Raw genomic sequence first — 16972 nt, forward strand, 5'->3', positions numbered from 1 at the left:
CTATCACCTCAACTCTCACACATTTGAATTGAATATCTCTTATACAATATGATTAAATACATTGAAAATTGTATTTGTTTATATATCTTAATCTATTTGCATTTGTGTCTATGTCTTTGTATCTAAAAAATACTAACCAAACACTCTCTAAAAGCGAGTATACTCACATTCATAGAGAATATACACACGTAAATCATATTTTGTATCTTTTCGTAGTTTTATATAAAAGAAATTTTTTAATAAAAAAAATTAATGGAAGTGTGAATATCATAACTAATAACTTTGTTAGGTAATCAATTAGGGTACTAACTAAGTCCAGCCAACTACAATGTGGGTCGCAACAAAAGTCCACAAAAAACATTACATGACTTTACCCAAACCTAATCTTATTTTCACGTCAATCACCCTTCCTCTCCCACTCTCCTTCACGATGTTCACCCTTTCTTTCCTCTCCCGCTCCAGTAACACCGTTGCACTATATCCCCAACCGGTGTCGATCACTCTTTGTCGTAGCAAGGAGCCGCGTCTCCTCCCGCCGAAGACGACGACCCCAAACCTGACGATGGGAACCCCGGAGCACAGTCATTGTGCCGCGCAGCTTGACGCCCCTCCTCAAACTGGCGCCGATCATTCTCCCGCTGTCGCAAGGAGCCGCGTCCCCCCCCCCCCCCCCGCGCCAAAGACGACGTCCACAACCCCCACGAAGGGGTTTCCGGAGCGCCGTCATTGAACCGTGTAAGAATCCACCTTTTCAAAAAAATTTAAAAATAATTTTTAATTAAGTGATTTTAGTGTCATAATTTTATCTGTTATCCCCTCTATGATATCTTAAAGATATTCTAGAAGCAGGAATATAATTAATGCTAGTCAAAGTCAAAGTCAAACTAAGTTAATTATGGTTCTATGATATCCTAAAGATATTCTAGAAGCAGGAATATAATTAATGCTAGTCAAAGTCAAAGTCAAACTGAGTTAATTATGATTTTTACGAAAAATCGTAAGAGAGTAGTTAGTGGATTTTAACTACCTTTTTTTTTGCTTTTGAAGAAAGAATTTCAGCCTCATGTTTTATGCACTATCTTCAAAAATGATTCTTGATCACTCATATTTTTATCATGAGGTAAAAATATTACCTAAGTCTAGTAGGATACACCTAAACACTACATTTTATCCTTTTTCTCTCTCTCGGCCTAATCTTTCTCTCTTTCTAACATCTCTAATAATTAATTTTACTTTAGATCTATAGTCATTAGAGATAAGATTTCCTACTAAGCTATGATTAGGATATGACTAAGCTTATTAATTACAACCTTATCCATTTTACTTTAGGTAATTATGCATAATCATTAGGATAAGATCAATTATTAGAATATGATTAAGAATTGACTAAGTTCATTAGTACGTTCTTATCTATTCTTGTTCTTATTAATGAAGAACACTTTTTTTCCATCACTTAGCTTCATTGAATTCACTTCATACCACACTAAGCAAACTTAGTGAGCTTTGATATCAGATAGACTTCTTTTAGGACCTGATACAGCTATTACGGTATTGTTTGGATTGAGAGAATTTGAAGGGAAAGAAAATCGGGGGAGAAGAAATGGATGAAAAAGTGAATTTGTTGTTATTTGGATGGGAAGAGAAAATAGAGTGAAAAGAAAATAAATAGTGTGGGATCCACTATAATATTTTAATGGAGAGAAATGTGACAAATTTTAATAAAATTATATATTTACCCCTTATCATTAATAAATTATAATTTACATATAATATAGATAAGGGTATTAATATAATTTTATATTATTATGATTTTCTTTTTTCTCACTTTTTTTTCCATTCATTTTCTCTTCATCCAAACAACACACAAATAACTTCACTTTTTTTTTCTATTTTCTCTCATTTCATTTTCTTTCCTCTTATTTTCTTTCAGGTAAAGTACTAAATTGGTCTCCTATGTTTGGGCGTAATCCTATTTTAGTCCTTAAGGTTTAAAGTGTACTATTTGAATAAAAATTTTTTTTATTTAGCTTTAATGTAGTCCCACTATGAGGTCAAAGTTAAATAATTAACAGAATGTCTTACATAACAACAGTACAAGAACAAGATCGATAATCTGGAGAACAAATACAAGCTCCAAAGGGACAAAATCAACCGTGGATACTTCAATGCATTTATTTATCATTCTCTTTAGTTCTATAGAAAAAATTTCATTTAAATTGTAAGAAAAATAATAAATAAATGTATTGATGCATCCACATTTGATTTTGTGCCTCTGGAGCTTGTACTTGTTCTCTAGATTATTGACCTTGTTTTTGTACTGCTAAATAAAAATTGTCATGTAGGACATTCCGTTAATAATTTAACTTTGACCTTAAAGTAGGACTACGTTAAAACTAATGAAACTTTTTTGGATTCAAATAAGACACTTTAAATTTTAAGGACCAAAACAGGATTACGCCCAAATGTAGGGGATCAATTTAGTACTTTACCCTTTTCTTTCCTTCCATTTTCTTTCCTATATCCAAACATAGTGTACGAGTATATGGTGATGTACTTTGGACTCACGAATGCTCCTGCTATATTCCTGGACTACGTGAAACGAATCTTTCACCCTAATTTGGACAAATTTGTAGTAGTATTTATTGACGACATTCTCATCTACTCAAGGACAGAAGAGAAACATGCGGAACACCTGAGGATGATTTTAAAAGTTCTGAAAGAAAGAAGCTATATGCCAAACTCTCCAAGCGTGAGTTTTGGAAAAATGAGGTGAAATTTCTTGGACATATAGTGTCCTAAAGAGGTATAAGAGTAGATCCTGCAAAGATAGAAGCTGTGTTAGAATGAGAACAATCCAAGAATGTCATCAAGATCTGAAGCTTCTTTGGATTGGGTAATAATTAACACTAGGATAATTAATTATTACATATAGGATTAATATGGTCAATTTGAGAAAAGTAAAATTTAAAATAGTTAATTAGTAAGTGTCAAGGGTAAAATAGTCTTTTAAAAAAATATGATGAAAAGTTAGTAATATGTCACTTCTAGAAAAATTAAAAGTATGAAAGATACATAAAACTTAAGGAAAGTCGAGTAACGTTGTATCGATGGTTGAAAGGTTAAGAGTAAGAGAATTTCTTGAGCTATGAAATGATACCATGGTAGTGTACTGGCTGAACAAGAGTATCCCCTTCGGTAAGTTACTATACTGTACCCCAAAAAGAAGCAAAAGATCCAAGATGCGAGATGACCACCTGGTAGAGCGGAATTCTAGACCACCTAGCTAGTGAATGTGGAGACGTGTACAGATGTCGAGCTATTTTTTAGTCGAAGAAACATTTGACATGGCAATCAGATGTTTGTACTTGTATTTGACATGATGATCAAATATCTTTATATATCTATGTGATAAGACGCAACTTCTGTGTGAGACCGCACACCGGCTGGAAAACCATATCCAGGACTTGTGTCCGGTTAATGTCGGGAGTGAATAAGGTGAGGCATGCATCATACTTATAGTGCATTTTCTTGTAGTTACATTGTATGTTTGTAAATGCTTGTATTATGTTATTTAAATTACTGCTTGTATATGTGTAAATGCCCTGAAACGTAGACTTCAGACTCAAATCCCCTGAAACTTAGGCTTAGCACGCAAATCTTCTCTATTTTTCGTTATCGCCTTGTTGGGAACCATTGGTTCTCACCCCCTCTTCTTTCTCTACTTTGCAGATGGGATCAGGAGTCATATTCTTTGAGATTTCTGCTTCGAGCTACTACTGGGATCCCATATGGGGCAGGATAGTCATATGTGGTGACATCCAGATCCCGCACGTATGTCCTTTCTGAGTGATCTTTCTCTTATTCCTTTCTTAATCAGGAGTTCGATCATGATTCACTGTATAATTTTTTACTATCTGAGCTACACCTTGGAGGCCCTAACTCTTCTTTTCCTCCTCAACTGCTGTACACGATGGAGCCTGAGTCAGAGTCATTTTTTGACATCCAGCCCATATACCCAGAGTGGTTTGACCCTGTACCTGAGTCATTGACACCGGTGGAGCCTGTGCCAGGTTATTAGCCTCTGGAGCCGATGGAGGATCAGTTCGGTCCTCTAGGAGATGTCTTCATGCTAGCCATGCCTAATGGCTTCTTGTCAACTCCTTCCGACGAGATACCACCTGATGTCATTCCACCTTGGGAGGATGCGATGATTATCGACTTGACATCTAGTCTACAGGAGTATTCTGCATCAGAAGGAGCGTAGCTGGATAGTAGTATAGCTTATTTTCTCTCACATTTAGTATATTTTATAAGGGTTAGGATCTTTTGTATATTGGGCCGACTCTAGTCTAGAGTGGTTTTTATGAAGCCGAAGCTCGGTACCTAGTATAAGAGTCTGTATATATAGTTATCTACTATTCATATCTTATGTAGTTTATGATAACCTTATGTATGAAACTCAGCCTTCGGGGATATCTATGTGAATATATCTATTTGTACTTTTCGCTTTTGTTATGAATGTGTTATGTGCTTAACTATCATAGATAATAACAATATAACTCACGCTTAGAACTTAAGCTATAGGCTCATATTAATATAAATAATATATAGTCTAGAGTCTTTAGGTTTAGCTCGATCCACCCTCGGTCGATCCCTGCCCACGCGATTCGTTTGCTGTGAAAAGTACATAAAAAAACCCCTCGCCGCTGATTGCAACGACAAAGTAACACCACTTGTGTCCATTTCGGGTATATTTTTCCTGTTATTGGATTTTTTTAAGCTTTTTGGATGTTTTTGGGTTGAGATGGAATCGGATGTTTCTTTGTGCCTCATTTAGATATTTCTTTTGTGCTTTAGTGAATGTTTCTTTTCAGCTCATTCAGATGGTTTTTTCTTTTTTGCATTGAGGGATGTTTCTTTTCTAGGACCTTGTAAATAGATTAATTTGCAAATCTGGCAGTTAGCTGCAATCGACGTCGAGCGTTCGACAGCACAACAAGAGGTACAACATGGAGAGGGGAACAGTGATCAGGATTGGATGTGGAGGGAAACGGCGGCGCAGGGAGAGGTGTTGCACAAAGAGCTGCCTGCATCGGGGCAAAAACGTTTGGATGCGGAGGGAATTGCGCGGCGCAGATAGCAGTTGGGGGAGGACGCGTTGGTGGGGTGATGGTTAATTCATGTTGAGGGCGCTCGAAATAAATATCAAAAGGATGATGTGGCATCACCGATAAAAAAAGTTGCCCTACGAGTTGATTTTTTTAGTGGCGCATATAATCCTAACTTTTAAAATTTAAAAAACAAGATGACTTTAAAAAGTTGATCAAATTGGCTTAATGCATAATTATTTTTTGGACTTTTTCAATAATTAATTTTTTTAAAAAAATATGTATTTTACATAATATCTTTATTTTTATTTATATAAAAAAAATCTTCACTCTTCCCAATGTTATTAACCTTACATAAATGGCTAAAACAAGCGGAAATGATGTCAACCATGGTTACAGATTATCCGTTGCTATTGTCTAATTCATTTGTTCTTAATATATTCGTCTGATTTGTGATATTCATTATCACACTGTCTTCGGATGTAACTTATTTTTTTTGAATCAAAATAAGCTCAACACGCTAATGTGGAGCAACAAAAGAAACTACAAGTATTCATAAAACATAAAAACATTTATCTTCCGACAATGCCATCAACCACCAAACGGATCACTCGCGGTCCATTCATTGTAACTCAGCATCGTCTTCCTTGTTACGAACTCCACACCTGTTTCCTGATTATGAAAAATCCTAGCATTGCGTTCCACCCAAATGTTCCAAATAACTGCAAAAAGCCTGGCAGCCATTTCTTCTGATCTTGTTTCCACTTATGCATACCGGTCCACCGCTCAAATAGTTCCCTAATGGCTCCAGGAATAGGCCACACCTCCCCAAGAGACCTCAACCAACTGCACCACACCTGCCATGTTAGCTCACAGTGTAGGAATAAATGTTCCACCGACTCTATCTCCTTCTAACATAGGACACATAGATTATCATTGAGTCTAATAACACCTAGTCTACTCAATCTCTCCTTAGTATTCACTCTACCAATAAGCACAAACCACCCAAAAAGCTCAATTCTCGGCGGTACCACTCCTCTCCAAACCGAACTTGTGAAACTGTAGCTCGTTATCTCATCCGACAGAGTCTCCGATAGGACCTGCACAACAGACTTGGTCGAAAATACCCCTTTGCTATCAAAATTCCAAACCATAATATCCTCTTTACCATCTGACAGCTTCGTCAGCCTTAGCCGCTCATGAAGTTGATGGACAAGTTCCAGCTCCCATTGGAATAACTCTCGCCGCCACTGGAAATTCCATATCCACTCAAGTCCATCCCAAAATCCACAATCCCCTATCATCGATCCCTGCTGATTCGAAATAGAGAATAGTCTTGGAAACGCCACCTTCAAGGGGCCCCCTTGTAACCAGTTATCTTCCCAAAACAGGGTACTCCTCCCATCCCCTACCTCCATCGCCAGGCCAGTAAGCATTTTGTCTTTTATTCTCTGCTCTTTTATATTCAAATGACATATGTCTTTCCAGGGCCCTCCTTTGACCGGTAGCTGCTGATTTACTAGCATTACATCAGGATTCAGGTTGTTGCACGAGCATACAATCTTCTTCCATAAGGGGCACTCCTCTTTAGAAAACCGCCACCACCACTTAAATAATAGCGCTGTATTCCGAAGTACCGCATCCCCAACCCCCAAACCCCCAGCCTTTTTTGGTGCCTGAACCAACTCCCACTTAACTAAGGGAATACCATCAGTATCATCCCCCTTACACCACATAAATCGCCTTTGCAAAGCAATCAGCTTATCCGCAACCGCCTTTGGCATCTTGTATAGACTGAGGTAGTAGATAGGTAGGCTATTTAGAACTGATCTTATCAGAACAAGCTTGCTCGCTTTGGTTAGAACCTTAGCTTTCCAGAGGCTAAGTTTCTCTTCCACCTTATCAATTATCGGTTTCCAAGTCTTTACCATACGTGGATTCGCACCCAAAGAAATCCCGAGGTACCTAGTAGGTAAAACCGCTTGCTTGCACCCTAGCAAACTACAGGCATTGTCTACCCAATCCTGCTCACAATTCACCGATGTCAAACTTGACTTCTCAAAATTAATGCTCAGCCCCGACATCAACTCAAAGCATCTCAATAGCTCCTATAATTGACTATTGTATCTGTCACCGGGGGGCAAAATAATATCGTATCATCTGCAAATTGTAAGTGCGACAATTGTATATGCTCACCTCCTATCAGAAGTGATTCAATGCGCCCGTTCCTGACAGCTTCCCCCACCATCCGATTCAACACATTGACCACCAACACAAACAGAAATGGAGAGAGGGGATCCCCTTGTCTGAGTCCTCTTTCCATGTTGAACGGCTTGGATGGTGACCCATTCACCAGAACAGACATTGTGGCTGTACTGACACACTCCTTTACCCAATTCCTCCAACGCTGTCCAAATCCCATTTTCTGGAGCACTATATCCACGAAATCCCATCTGACTCTATCATATGCTTTATGAAAATCCAGCTTAATGATCGCCGCTTTCCTTTTCTTTCCTTGAGCCAATGGACTGTCTCACAGGCTATGAGAGCACCATCATGAATTTTTCTACCTTTCACAAATGCAGTTTGAGTCTCACCCACCAAGCCCGGCATAACTGACCTCATTCTTCTCACCAGCACCTTTGAGATCACCTTATACACACATCCCACCAAACTAATCGGCCAAAAATCCTTAATCTCTTTAGCACCCAAGAATTTTGGGGCCAGCGTCACCCATGTTATATTCACATCTGATGGTAACGTTGCCCTTTGAAAGAAATCCATCACCGCCGCCGTGAACTCCTGACCAATGTCTTCCCAGCATTTCTTGATGAAGTTCATATTGTATCCATCACTACCTGGGGCCTTAGACGATTCACAGTCCCAAACTGCCTCCCTGATTTCCTCTGTAGATGGTAAAATCTCCAAGGCTTCTGCCTCATCTCTATTAATTTGTTTCAATAACCCCTCCCGGATACCAATCCTTGGTGCATACTCCTGGCGGTACAACTCCTTGTAGAATCCCCTTATTGCATGCTTTATTTTTGCCTGATTCCTCACAAGCCGTCCATGAATCATCAGAGCATCAATTCTGTTATTTCGCCTTCTAGCTGATGCAATAGTATGAAAGTATCGAGTATTTCTGTCCATGTCCTTCGCATGTTTAGACCGAGACATCTGCTTCCAGTGGATTTCCTTCCTAATGTACCATTTTTCACAAAATCTCACAAGCGCCTTCCTTCTAGCTTCTGTTGTACCATCATATATCCTTTTACTAACCTGCTCATCCAGCTTCCTTATCTCGTCTTCAAACTTTGTCAGTCTATTTTTCATATCACTAAAGTTATCCTTGTGCCATTGCCTCAACGGTAACGTCAATGCCTTCAATTTACCAAGGAACAGACCTTCGCCCAAGGTCCGCCATTCATTTTTTACCGTCCTTATAAAACCTTCATGGGTAAACCAGGAATCCAGACTCCTGAAAGGTCTAGGCCCCCATCTTCCTCTTCTATCCTCCACAATCAACGGGCAGTGATCTGACAACCCCCTTGGACCACTTTTCAGCCTTAAATAAGGAAACTTCTCCACCCATTCAATATTAACCAGCACCTTGTCAATTCTGCTACAAGATTGACCCCTGAACCAAGTGAACTTCCTATAAGTAAGGGGAAGATCCACCAACTGCATGTCATGCACCCAACCCTTAAACTCTTCCGCTGAACCCGGCAAACTCTGCAAACCTTTGCGATCTTCTACATGTAAAATCTCATTGAAGTCCCCCAACAAACAGAAAGGAACCTGACACAAGCCTGCTATGTAGCTCAACTCCTCCCACACCACCCGCTTTGCCTCCCTCCTATGCGCCCCGTATACCAAACAGCAAGCACACTGAAAGTTATTCTTAGTTATGACTCCCTCAATGCACAACCACCTCTCTCCTTTATAGCAATTCCTTTTCTGAAACATATTATCATCCCACAGCAACAGAAGCCCCCCTGCTGTCCCAATAGATTCCACAAACTCCCAATCTACAGTACTATTTCCCCAAATCCTGCCAACATCATATTTTGAGATATCCTCCCTTTTTGTTTCAAGCAAACCCAACATGTTTAGATTATACTTTTTCGTCAACATTTTAATCATACTTAACTTACCGTCCCCCCCTCAAACCCCTAATATTCCAACAGCTCACAATCATTTAATCAACGTCTTGCTCACCTTATGTTTGTTCTTCGGACAACTCCTTCTCGCCTTTTCTTTTTGTTTTGCCAACTTTCGCTTCTTCTCTATTTCTTCATTCTGAGCTTGCAGTATGCTTATGATATCCACCTCCTCATCATACAGCACCGCACCAGATTCCACTGCCAGTGCCCAGGCAGCCTCATTTTCCTTGGCCTGTGCTTCCATGTTTATGCGATTTTCCTCCCCCTCAGTGGTTCGTCCTCTGCCTGTTCCAGATCCAGCCCCTCCCCACTGACTTCATCAAGCTGAACCAATCCTTGTTCGTCCGCCTCTTCTCCTCGGTCAGCCCCCAGTGGTACCACCAGCCCTCCCTCGTGAAGCCTCCCTTCCACAATCCGCTCCCTGCCCTCGTGAGATTCGGACGTCTCACCTCCAATATCCACACCCACGATCTGCGCCTGTTCAAACCCCTGGCAACCAGTCGCGCCTCCCTGAGAGATCGCCGACAACCGTCCCTGCTCAGTCAGCCTAGCCCGTCCAGCGTCCCCCTCATCGCTCACAAGGGCCGTCTCGGCGTTACACCCGTCGCACCCAGGCGCTGCAAGAGGTTCCTCCATGCCCTCACTCCTCCGCCAATCAGCCGCGTCTTCCTCATCTGCCGCCGGCGCCCGTCTCAGCGCCATCATCCTGTCTCGTCCGGCGTCCCCCTCCACACTCACGGGGAGGTTGGTCTCCTCGAGCCTCACGTCGCATCTAGGCACAGCAGCAGGCGTCTTCGCAACCCTCCCACTCTCAACCCGCTTCAGTCTTCCCCGGGTCATGGTAACTTATAATTATATAAGTTCTTATTGATTTTTTCTTTTAGAAAAGCAAAGCACAGAAATTGCCTCGCTGTACATGTCCAAATTAAAGCAACACCAATTTGACCTGCCTTCTTTCTTTGTTTCAGTTGCTCAAATTTTTTGTTCTGTTATGATCTGAGTTCAGTTATATCGAATATATCATATATTGGTTCTATATTTTAATTTTGACTTCTGAAAAATACGCCTTAAAATAGTAAAGATATATTTACAACCATTTGCTTTTACAAAAAATATAACTTAAAAGATATGTATAAAATAGGTCAAATAAATATAAAAGTAATTGCGTTGTTTCTATTTTTTTTAGCGATCAAAGGGTTCTTGTTGTTCACTAAAAATGCTAATTTAAAAAAAAAAAAACTATATGTCTCAAAAATTGAATAGTTAAATATCATTTTGTTATTTATATTTGTTAAAGTCTTAAAGATCATGTGGACTTTCGTAAAATTAGTAAGAAATTGAATTGGATATGTACTCCTAAATTAAATATTTTCACCAAAAGATAAATACACTATAAATAAGAAACAAATGTAGTGAGTGCATGTCGTTCGGCTCGATACTTATAAAAAAATAAAAATAAAAATAAAAATAAAAAATAATTAAATTTTTAAAAATTTTGATTTTGGACTAATTAATTTTTTAAAAAATATATTAATTTAATTTTTTATGATAGTAAATAGTGGACACGTATGTTTTTCTGTCAATAAATATGTCAATGAATAGTACGAAATAAAATGAAATTGTTCATATATTTCGTTATTTATAGTGGTGCATGTTTCGTTACTGTCACATAAACATAAAAACGATATAATTTTGGACAGTAAAATATTTATTATTTTTTGAGTTTTTATATGTCCTTTATTAATTGCTCTCTATTTAGCACAAATCAAAACAAGTGAAGTTTTGCTTAAAAAATTATTATCTACATTATTATCTTTCATAAATAGACATATCAGAGTAGCTAATGTTACATATAAGCATCACTATTAAATTTTAGTTAATAAATTGATAGAAAAACATCATGTGTCCACTTTTACTATATTGGAGAAGGACCAAATTAATACTTTTTTTCATAGACTAATTAATACAAAATCAAAATTTCTAAAAACCTAATTGTCATTTTACTTTAAAAATAAAAACTTAGTGAATGTGCAATACATAATTTTCATGGTTACTATTTTAGTGTAGATATTTTTATGTAAAGATTATATTGTAAATTATTAGATAGTTTAGTTAAATATGTTTAATTTTATGTTTTTTTTTGTATTGTTTACGATATTTTTTAATTCGACAGATCAAAGACTAATCCATTGCGGATCTAAGCTTTATTTGAGGCTCTATCGCTGGTCAATAGATTATTGCATGCGTAAAGCAAGATTTGAATTCAAGTTGATTTGTTTAGGTAAACATGTTAAACTATTTGCAGAAAATTGACAATGGGTAGGATAGAAAATGGTTTAGACTCCATCCTAATACAATGAATTTAAGTTTTCTTAACAATTTAACTTTATTCTACTCACAGATTGAGAAATTTTTTTATCCTAACTCTACTCACACCTTAAAGTTTCAAATCCAATCCTATCAACAATAAATCAAATTTTTTTCTAATAAAAACAATATTTAATTGTTTCATGTTTCACAAACATACTAATAAAATAAAAAAGATAAAATTAAGTCTATATTAAAATTTAAAATAACAAAAAATAATAAAATTTATGTTAAAATTATAAAAAAAAAAATATGTGAATTCAATCTCTATTAACTTCATCATGTATGTTAATAATTTTTAACTATCGATTATAATATATCAAAAATATAAATAGATCAAATAGAAAAATCTAAATAGATCAAATAGAAATCAAATAGAAAAGTCTAAATCTAATTCGCTGTCTGGTCGAATTGTCAACCCTATCCGGACAAATTAGATTGAATTGCATACCGCAGATAAGGGTAGTATTATTATCAGATCTATTTGGAATACTAAAAATGACGAGTTGTAAGAGCATCTCCAATGGTGAGTTCCTCTTTGACTTTTTTCTGACATATAGGAACTCTAACCATTGGAGGAGAGAAGGAGTGAGTTCCCGCACAAGGATCAAGGTAAGAGAGTCCCTCTAAACAGGGACTCAAATTAACCAATAACAACTTACCATTTGGCAAGTTATTATAAAAAAATAATAATATAAAATCTGAAATAATTAAATAATTAAATAATAATTAAATTAGTAATAATTATAATAAAAATTATATTAAATAATTATATTTTTATTTAATTAATAATTTATATTAATTATTTATATTATAATTAATATTGAATATTATTTATATTATTATATTAAATTATAATTAATTAAATTTACTTACATTAAAAAATAAATTTAATTTTTATACCTTATAAAATAATTTTTAGTTGAGTTGGTTATTTTTATTTTTAAAATTTAAAATGCTAATGATATTATTAAAATTAGCAGTTATAAACACAAAATTATAAATTAGTATAATCTCGAATTATATATTGTGTATTATTATTATATATGAATTTATTTAATATTAATATCTTTTAATAATGAATTATTTTTAAATTTATAAATTTAAATAATATTATTGAAAAAAATTAATTATATTAATTTTAAGTATTTTAATTAATTAATTAACTGGGACCACAATAGGGACTAAAGTTAGTTCCTCCTAATGGAGAAGAGAGAGATGCTTTGAGTTCCTATTTATTGTTTATGACGCAAAAGCTGATGTGGAGTTACTTTTTATGACAGGTGGGCCATAAACAGAAATTGTGATGAGTTCCTACTGGAGATGGTCTAAGACTGGTATTATATAACTGGCAAGGAACAGCAAAGGGTGCTGTCTTTTTGCTTTTGGGGTCTTACACAGCAAGAGCCAAGATATGTAAAAAACCTGAAAGAGTAGTAGAAGTTAAAGTAGTACAACATTGGAATTAAGTGTACATTTACATTGTTTGAGGCCTGGCCGGCACACCACATTTCAATTTTCCAACTGTAACATGAACAACAAAGTCCACCCTCCACCTTGGATTTTCAGAATCTTGTACTTGTCACTGTGGCTCTCCTTTTTCCACCCAAAATTTGAATTAGTAAAAAAAAAAAAAGAAAAAAAAAACAAAATATTTCATATCATATTCCAAATTCCAAAGCCCCATCATTGTTTGTACCCTCAAAAAAACTTTCACTCCTTTATAAAGTTTTCAACTGACTTTCAAAAACAATGCAAGTTATCACTCCCATTAACTGTTTGACAATAGTCCTGTGTCAACTTTACTCAACTACTATACTTACTTGCCATTGGTTTTCACTTTTCAATAGTCATTTCTTGAAAGGCTAATTGATAATGGGGGTGATGAAGATGAATATGAGATGGCCTCCATGGCCACAACATCTATGGCCCAAGAAGTTTGAGGCAATTGTGATTGTACAAAGGCTTGAAGGAACATCAAGCTTGGTGAAGAAGTTGAAGAAGAAGGCTCATGAGGAGTTGGGATCATTGGTGGTTGAGATCAAATGGAAGGGCCAGAAGAAGGGTAGTGTATCCTTGAGGTCCCTTGGGGCCTCCATGAAGAGAAGCTTCACCAGTGTTGTTGCTCTAATTGGTGGTGAAGGTGAAGGTGAAGGTGAAGGTGAAGGAGTGGTTCAATGGAACCAGGAGTTTAGAAATGTTTGCACCTTTAATGGTTACAAGGACCATGACATGTTTCATCCATGGGAAGTTATGTTCACTGTCTCCAATGTGAGTCTCTATAACAAATCCATGATAATATCCATTCTTTCTTCTATTTGATTTTTGGGTGTGGGAAATATTTGCATGTTTCTGCAGTATATATTTAATACTTGTTTTAAAGACATTTATAGTCATGCATTCACATTTATTTGATACAAATGAATTTCTTTTTTTCTTTTTACCAAACATCAATATTATTTGCAATAAGCCATGTTTCTTATTTGTGGCCAGAAAGAACTATATTTTGAGAATGAATAACTTAGGTTCAATTTTATTTCCTTGTTCTTATGGATCCTTTTAGATTCAATGTTATTTCCTTGTTCTTATGGATTCTTTCTTTTTGTACTGAATTAGGTTTATAACAAAGGGCCCAAAACAATGGCCTCTGTAATTGGAGTTGCATCAGTAGACTTAGCCAAACACATGCCTGCAGCTGTGGATAAAAAGACTGAAATTCTAATTCCTTTGAATGTTCCTGGCACCACTAGTACTAGTCTCTCACTTTGTGTAAGTTTCTTTTTGTTCCTTCTTTTTCTCCTTGTGATGCCCTTTAATTGTTGAAATTTCAAGTAAACTATCTCATATATCTTTTATACTGATAATGCATAAAAATTAAATTCATAGATATATAACCTTATTGGCCTATTACTTTAAAGGTTTAGGTCATAAACTCATAATCTGTCGTCTGACTAGTTTCGTGTTTCTCATTGCATCAAACTTGATTTCTGTTTAACAGGTATCCCTCAGATTACTGAAATTGGAGACACTTAAAGAGTATTTGGATGCGGAGCATCGATCGATGGAGCATGTTCCTTCTTTGCCATCTTCTCCAGAATCTCCCTCAACGAGTAGAAACGAACCTTCTACACTTAAAGTAGGTCTAAGAAGAGTAAAAATCTTTGCTGAGTATGTATCTACTGTGAAAGCTAAGAAGGGAAACTCAAAAGATGAAGGAAATGATGTTACGAGTTCCAACAGAAGCGAAGATTCCGAACATAGATATAGATCCGACACAGATTCATTAGATAATGATTCTGCCATTGATTTGCATGATAAGAACAAAGAAGGTTCATATGTTAGATGTTCTTCATTGGGTTATGGGACATTAGACTCCGTAAATTTTGTAGGAGGATCACCTTGTCTAAGTTCATTTTTCAATGGTGAAGATGATTTTGGAGTAGCACATGTTGAGAATTACAATACACTTGATCAGATAGAGTGTCATGGTTCGAGGAATAGAATCATTTCTTGGAGGAAAAAGAAACTGAAATTTAAATATTTGAAGGTGAAAAAAGGGGAGCTACTTCTGAAAAGGGATAATGGAGAAGTGGGCGGAGATGATATTGATTATGATCGCCGCCAACTTAGCTTTTCTGATGGGTATACTGTCAAGGTATGTGTCATGTGCATAGTTTTACAAATTCTGTTTCAAAAACCATTTATTACATGGTTACTTGTGTTTCAAGCAACCTTTGAAAATCAACTTTTAGTGTGTATGTTTCCTGTAGTGGCATAAAATAGAAGAAACTATCGCCACAAGGCAATCGTTTGTTCCTGAATTCGAGGGTAACAATTTTATGGTTGGAGGTTGGGAGTGCAAGGAGTTCATCAGCCGAGACAAACGAACAAAGCTCCATACACAAGTCTTCTTTGCTTCATTTGATCAAAGGAGCAAACAGTCTGGTGGGGAAGGCGCATGCGCGGTCCTGGTTGCTGTGATTGCTGATTGGCTAAAAGCAAACCGAGTCGAAATCCCCATTAAGTGTCAATTTGATAGCCTTATTAAAGATGGATCATTAGAATGGAGAATTCTCTGTGAGAAAAAGGAACACATGAAAAAATTTCCTGACAAACACTTGGACCTTGACACTGTTCTTCAGGCCAAAATCAGTTCAATTTTCGTGCTGCCAGAAAAATCCTTTGTTGGATTCTTCATTCCAGAAGAGGGAACAACTAAGAGTGGAGGCTTTGAATTCCTTCAAGGTGCTATGTCCTTCGATAGAATATGGGAAGAAATAAAATTTTCTGCATCAAAATTGAACATAAATGATGATCCTTTGGTCTACATTGTAGGTTGGAATGATCATTTCTTTGTACTAAAGGTTGAGCAAGATGCTTATTACATCATTGATACTTTAGGGGAGAGATTATATGAGGGATGCAAACAAGCATACATATTGAAATTTGATGCTTCCTCAACAATTGAGAAATTAATGGCCAAAGAAAATCAAGAGTTGAATGAGATTATATGTAGAGGCAAAGAATCATGCAAAGAATATATCAAAAGATTTTTGGCTGCCATAACTGTAAGGGGAGTGCAGCTTGAGGTCAAGAAAGGCTTGAAACCTTCAAAGCCTCTTCACCATAGGTTACAGATTGAATTCTATTATACTCAATTGAAGCAACAGTAAAATGCAGATCATGCATCAACAAACCAACACTGGCTTAGTTGAATAGTAGGCAAGTTTGTCATTTTTCCACCAAGAGACTTCGAGTCTTGGAGAAGGAAAAAACAGTTATACTCAGAGAGACAGTTATAGTTTTTCGAACTAGATTAACTGGATTTGAAGTAATAGGGTCTTGATTCAAGTGCAGAGAAAAAAAAAGATGGTGCATCAACAATTGCTTGGTGCAATTCTAGAGATATTTCATAGTTAGTTACTAATATTGTTTTTTCCATGAGATTGTTTTACACAACTTACTAAAATACACTTGAGTTATTTAAGCTGAGCTGAAGATTTGGTATTTTTCTTGAATTTTCATGGCTGGGCCTTCTGATCAATAATGTTGATTATTATATATATGTTAATCTAAGATTTTCAATTTGGAATTCAACACTCTTTGTCTCAACAGTTACTGAGATATCACATTTCCCTCCATTTGCAATTCGGGTCCAGCTATTTAAGTCTTATTTATATCTTTTTATAATAAAACATAATATTTAATTTGAGGAAATAATTATTTGAAAATGAAATGATAAATACTCTCATATTTAAGAAAAAAAATTGAAAAGTAATTTTAAAAAGCTTGGAAGGTGTTTCCGATGGCGATAACAACTTTCGTCATACATTT

General features: G+C 36.3%; 1 protein-coding gene across 1 annotated transcript; it reads left to right on the plus strand.

Annotated features, from left to right (window-relative positions):
• Positions 1-13034: 13034 nt before the first annotated feature.
• Positions 13035-16651, plus strand: LOC112775111 (uncharacterized). Its single transcript, XM_025818579.3, has 4 exons — positions 13035-13909; positions 14255-14407; positions 14637-15293; positions 15409-16651. The coding sequence occupies exons 1-4, from the start codon at positions 13514-13516 to the stop codon at positions 16309-16311; spliced, it is 2109 nt and encodes a 702-aa protein (XP_025674364.1). The 5' UTR covers positions 13035-13513; the 3' UTR covers positions 16312-16651.
• The last annotated feature ends 321 nt before the right edge of the window (positions 16652-16972 follow it).

This window comes from Arachis hypogaea, chromosome 19 (assembly GCF_003086295.3).
Source record: "Arachis hypogaea cultivar Tifrunner chromosome 19, arahy.Tifrunner.gnm2.J5K5, whole genome shotgun sequence".
In the NCBI taxonomy this organism is placed as follows: domain Eukaryota; kingdom Viridiplantae; phylum Streptophyta; class Magnoliopsida; order Fabales; family Fabaceae; genus Arachis; species Arachis hypogaea.

What these genes read in the sequence shown, in the direction of transcription:
- LOC112775111 (XM_025818579.3), top strand. Translation starts at nt 13,514, where the DNA reads ATGGGGGTGATGAAGATGAATATGAGATGGCCTCCATGGCCACAACAT. An exon ending in TTATGTTCACTGTCTCCAAT is followed by an intron (nt 13,910 to 14,254) that starts GTGAGTCTCTAT and finishes GTACTGAATTAG; the next exon opens with GTTTATAACAAAGGGCCCAA. An exon ending in GTACTAGTCTCTCACTTTGT is followed by an intron (nt 14,408 to 14,636) that starts GTAAGTTTCTTT and finishes TCTGTTTAACAG; the next exon opens with GTATCCCTCAGATTACTGAA.